A 5,540-nucleotide genomic window follows, 5' to 3' on the forward strand; every position below is an offset into this window, starting at 1 on the left:
TCAGACAGGCGATATGCCACCCCACATCACACAGGTGACGACTGACATCCTGGGATCCTCCCATAGACTCTCCTAATCTTTATGGCTTCAGCCTCAGTTGCCCATCTCATTACCTAAAGCAAGAACCACAAAACTGCTGTCACAGCACAGAGGCACATTAACACACCATACAGGAAAGGACACTGTATTGAGATCTCCTCTGTGAATGCTTCCCCTTGGGTTTCTTGCCTCAGCTGTATGCCTTGCTACCCAGCATGCCTTGTTGCTCATAGCCAGGATGATTTCCTCAGTTTTCCCCAACTCATCTTTAGTTCTGCCATGTCCCTGTTCAAATGCCAATTATGTTGTGTGACAAGTTCTCCTAGGGAGATGTCCCCCCACACACACCTACTTAGCCAAGACCAAAACTCGTATCAGACCAAAGTACAGATACCACCAAAGTCCAACTTGGTGAACTCATATAAGTTTTATTGGGGTTACTCACAGAAGCAGAAATGATTCAAAGGTAGCCCCACCCACCAAACCCTATCCCAGCACTAGTGACAGCTCACAAAGCTGGAGCACACCCCACAGCCTGCAGGTAGCTCAACTCCTGAGAGGGCGCCCTTTCCAGGTGCCTCAGTTGGTCTAAACCTCTTCCTGGCAGCTGGTCCGGTGTGAGTCTTCTTCCCGGCTTCCCACCTCTGAAAGTCTTCTTTACATCTTGGCTTCCTCACCTCTGAGGGAGACTCTCAGCCTTTACTGGCTACCGGCAGGGAGGGGCCTAGAGAATCTGGTCAGCTTCCAGCACTTTCTGAAGCTAGGGTGCTATTTACTTTCTTGTTTAAAGAGCTTCCCTGAAGGACAGAATGTTTCCATCTCACAGAAACGGTTGTACAACAGCCAGAACATGTCACCATCCAGCTAAACAGACTCCTGCAGTCCTCGTTGTGCTGGAGACCAGTCCAGCTCCCCGTCAGGCCATCCACCTTAGTTCAGGAACTGTCCTTCCCCTCTCCTCTCCAGCCACAAGGAAACATCTTAGACCTCCCATTATCCTGTCCCTGAGTTAGACCATCTCCACCCCTTTTCTTCAGAATTGCCACTCATCCTGCAGGATGGCACAGGGCTTCATGTTCCCATCCAGGCATGTGACTTCTCAGGGAACAAGGGAGACACCTTGCTCACCAAGGAACTCTTGGTGCAGTACTGTGCATCATGGATGTCCAGCAAATGTCTGTCAAATGGATCAAGGATGTGCAATCCTGGGCCATGCACCATGATACCGGGATGTTAGCAGCATCAGCTTATTTCCTTGAAGCCCAGACTCCTTCTCATTCCATGGCCAAAATGCAGTAACTTCAGATCTACCCTTTTCTGATTTAAATTTTACTTGCTTACTAAATTGATAGCACTTAATTTTAAAATTTCAAATTAATTCATGGCTTTTTTTTTGTTGTTGTTTTTTTTTTGTTTTTCTTTGTTTTTTGAGACAGGGTTTCTCTGTATAGCCCTGGTTGTCCTGGAACTCACTCTGTAGACCAGGCTGGCCTGGAACTCAGAAATCTGCCTGCCTCTGCCTCCCGAGTGCTGGGAGTGGCATTGTTTTTTTAACCATTTGTTTCGGCGAAAGTATCAATCCACTTAAGATTCTGTAAAATACCCATTCCAGTCTCTCACGATTGTCTGCACATTAGTTTTATTTAGGTGCACGTTCAGACACCAGCAGACAAAACTTACTCTCAGAACCTCCTACAGCACCTCTAGCTTTTGACAAATCTCTTCCTCAACCCCCCACAGAGCTTGGGTGAGAACAACTAAAAATGCTTTGCTTGGCATTTACAAGAGTTAAAACAAAAACAAACAAAAAACAATAGTTAAGATACATCGTTTTGTCAGTCCCTTAGCCTGGGAACATAGCTGAAGGCTCCAGCGTTTGTCTAGCAGGCTCAAAGCTTATTGAGGAAGGCAGCTCCTAAATTATGAGTGAGCGCCTGAAGTCTCCGGCACTCGAAACAGTTCACTCCTACAGTCTTCCTTCCAAGTGCTCCCCCTCAGTATAGGATGTCAGACACTGACAACTCCAAAACCAGGACTGTGTAAGTAGCGAATCAGAAGGCTAAGCTTCTTCCCTTATAAAGAGCTACCAGAGAAGTGAGAGAATCAAGTGATCTCTGGTCTTCATGCAGTTTTCTCACAGGCTAACGACCACTGGTAATTAAAGAATAACAATCTCAAAGGCGCAGAGCTGCTCAGACGTAATGAGCGCGGAAAAAAGCCTGCACTGATCTGACTACCTCCCTGGTGGGCTGGGTCGATGGATGGGGTGTGCAGGTAGTCTCAGAGTGTGCAGCTGATGGGCTTGGTCTCGGTGGATCCAATCCCCAAAACTTAAGGTGGGCGGTACCTACACTGGGGAAGCCGGTTGCCTTGCGGGTGGGTCTAGAACAGAGAAATTTCGGCGTGCAGCACCACAGGGGAACTGGGCAGAGTCTACACTTGAACCGCCGTGGGTAGTAGAGTTCTGGGGAAGAGTTCCTTTGCTCGCGTGGGCGGGGACGAAGGGAGAGGGGTGCATTCTATAGGCGGGGCTGAAGCGAGCCCCGCCTCTGAGGCGTGCGGTGGGCGGAGCGTACCCCGGAGCCAGCAGCATTACCTTCGTGGGCGGGGCCTAGTGGCCCAAGGAAACCGCCGCTCGCGCGGTCCCGGGTCTCCTTCGCGCTGCACGAGCGTCACCGCTACCAGGCTTATGGGGCAGAGCTTTTCGTGCCTGGACCGCGACAGAACAGTTGCCATACACCTCACATGTGTATTTCCGCTCCTCACTGTCCTCTGCTCTCCTCCCCGTCCCGGCTCAGCGGCCGTGACTTTATCACCTCCGTCGTCCGCACACGCCTCCCTCTCCCCAGTAGCCCCCTCCCTGAGGGCTCCACCAAAACCTTCAGACCCGGGCACACGAGCCGGTCCGCACCGAGGGGGTGGGGACAGGCCGCGCAGTGGGCGGGGCGACGCTGCGGAGCGTTAGGGCACGTGGGGCCGTATCGGCCAATGGCGTGGCGTCGTTGAGGGCGGCGAGGCGGGGAGAGGGCAGCGTGGGGCTGGCGCGGGGCGGGGCCTGGGGCGGGGGCGGGGCCTGCCGGGAGAGGGGCGGAGAGACGCCGCCGCCGCTGCCGCCGCCGCGGCTGCCGCAGCTTCTGGGAGCCTGGAAAAGGGGAAGCGAGAGCGGACGAGCGACTCAGTCCCCGGGCGGCGGCTGCAGCGGCGGCGGCGGCGGCCGGGGCGGCGCGACGGCCGGGCCGGGGGCGCTTCTGCTGCTGCAGCGGCAGTGGCGGCGGGCGGAGGCAGGGGCGGCGGCGGCGGCGGCCCGCACCAGCCATGCCGAATAAAAACAAGAAGGAGAAAGTGAGTCGGGGCCGGGGGCTCCGGGACCGGGTCTGGGGTCCCCGCGGCGGCGGGTAGGGGCGGGGCGGCAGGTCGTCCAGGCTCGCGGGCGGGCCCAGGGCTCTGGCAGGATTGCATGGAGCTGGGGAGGCCGCCCAGGCTCTGAGGTGGCGCTGAGGTGCCGCGGTCGCTCTGGGTGGCGGCTGATGCTCCGTGCAGTGGTGCTCTGCGTGGCGGGGGCTGGGGTGCTGGAGCGTTCCGGACTCGCCCCAGAAACCCTCACTTGTGAGGTTTAAGGGTGGGAGGGGAGAAAGGGATGGGCCGAGAGCTGGGGCTATGTGTCCCTACCTGGAGTTTTCACCTCCCTCCCCCGCCCCCCCAACACAGACATGAAGAGAAACGGAATTTGAAGGCTGCTGATACTGTGAACATATTCAGTATGATGCTGATGACATATTAAAGCCACCAGAAGCGCTCAGTGATATGTATCAATTTAGAAACTGCATTTGAGCGGATGCTTAGCGGTCCAAATATTGAGAACACTAATGTTTTGTTGTTGTTGTTTGTTTTTGTTTTGTTTTGTGATGATTCTCAGGAACCACCAAAACCGGTGAAAAGTGGGAAAGGTCCAAAAGAAGGACAAGATACAGCAGAAGCAGAGGTAACCTTTGTACATACTCATTGTTATTCTTGATTAGCCTTTAATCTAGGGTCTAACACAGAGGCTATACAACCCAGGTCTCCTAAAGTGTGTTTCTGGAGGTTTTTCATATGAGTTACTTACCCCCCCCCTTTTATTAAAGTGTGCACAGCAAAACTGACATTTTACAAACAGTTTGTGGCTTCTCACATAGCTCAAGCCCTCCCAGTGAACTGGTCTTAAATGGAGTCTCTAGCTTTAGGGTCTGTCCCCTCGTTCCTTTTCTGTGTCTGGGGTGGCTGGCTCTCTCAGTGATGTCCATGGTCCCCGCTTTTCTTGCTCAGCCTTGAACTGGTGCCCTGGGCAAGCTTCTCTCTCTTCTGCTGATGTCTGGTCCTTTTCAACTACGTGGATGTGTTTTGGTGGCTCTAATTTGGGGTACTTTTTTTTTTTTTTTTAAATAGTCTTCTATTTCCTTTCCCAGCAGCTCCCCCATCCTTACTGGTAAATTCTGACTTTTCTTGCTTCCTGGCTTTGGCTTATTTCAAGAATATCTGTAATGATCCCTTGGGTCATTTGGTGAAATCTGTGATCCTTAATAGAGTTGTGCCCTTGGGGGATTTGCATGGCAGGCCCCTTGTCCCCCCTTTTTGGCTTTGTTTTATATCTCATTGTCTTGGAACTAGAGAGGCCAAGCCAAGAGGCTCAGGCTTTAATTTCAGGGCACCTGGAAGCTGCTCCTTAAGTCTCCCCTCTCCAGAGCTGGATCGTTAAGATCTTACCACAGACATTTCTAGTTTGTGGATGTTAGGCCTCCTCTTCCTGAATTCCTCATTAGAATGAGTTAAATTCTGCCCAGAAAAACGCAGCTAACTGACGATAATCTGCAGGGGTTATTTTAGCTCCAGGTTCCCCCCCCCCCAATTTGGTGTGTTCTGAGCCTCCCTCCTCTGCAGCAGGTGGTTCATCCCAGCAAATCTGTTGCCCTCCCTAGAGCTGAAAGCAGAAATCCAAAAGGTTCCTGAAATACCAGTAGATAGGATTGTCTGTGCCAGTCTTTGCCTGCCCTTTCTGAACAGCGGATTGTGATGCCTTTCCTGGGGCCCACTTGTGTCTGACTGCCTTCCACAGCCAGCCCTTCAGCAATTTTTACACAACGTGTGGTTGGTTTGCAGGGTATACACCGTGTGCATCCTTGTCATTAGGACTGCTAAAACTTCTTACCGTTCCCAAGGCTTCCTTGCTCAAACATACCTTTGTCCTGTTGCTGTTGGGGGTGGGGGGAGTCACAGAGAAATATCAGTATGAGTGTTCATTTCTCCCAAGTTTAGCAAAAGAACCTTGCTGTAAGGGTAGGATGGATAATGTTAGGTTTGAACCCCTCTCTCAGCAAAAAAAAAAAAAAAAAAAGAACCACCCCAGAAGAAACAAACAAACAAAAAAACCCCCATCCCAGTTGAAAGTTACCCATACCACTTCTGTGTAGCGTGTCCAAGCCATGTAGGACTCTGGAGTATGGCCTGTAGTGTCCCGTGTGATG

The 5,540-nt window shown here is 52.2% G+C and overlaps 1 protein-coding gene across 5 annotated transcripts in view; it reads left to right on the forward strand.

Moving 5' to 3' along the window:
• The first annotated feature begins 3,304 nt into the window (after nucleotides 1-3,304).
• The window catches only part of Ppp2r5c (protein phosphatase 2 regulatory subunit B'gamma), a 142,891-nt gene continuing 140,655 nt past the window's right edge, over nucleotides 3,305-5,540 (forward strand). For all 5 annotated transcript variants that reach the window (XM_029541157.1, XM_029541156.1, XM_029541155.1 and 2 more), the window contains exons 1-2: nucleotides 3,305-3,381; nucleotides 3,956-4,021. In XM_029541157.1, the coding sequence (XP_029397017.1) occupies nucleotides 3,355-3,381; nucleotides 3,956-4,021 (93 nt within the window). In that variant the 5' untranslated portion in view covers nucleotides 3,305-3,354. The remainder of the gene's footprint in view (nucleotides 3,382-3,955; nucleotides 4,022-5,540) is intronic.

This window comes from Mus pahari, chromosome 7 (genome assembly GCF_900095145.1).
Source record: "Mus pahari chromosome 7, PAHARI_EIJ_v1.1, whole genome shotgun sequence".
In the NCBI taxonomy this organism is placed as follows: Eukaryota; Metazoa; Chordata; class Mammalia; order Rodentia; family Muridae; genus Mus; species Mus pahari.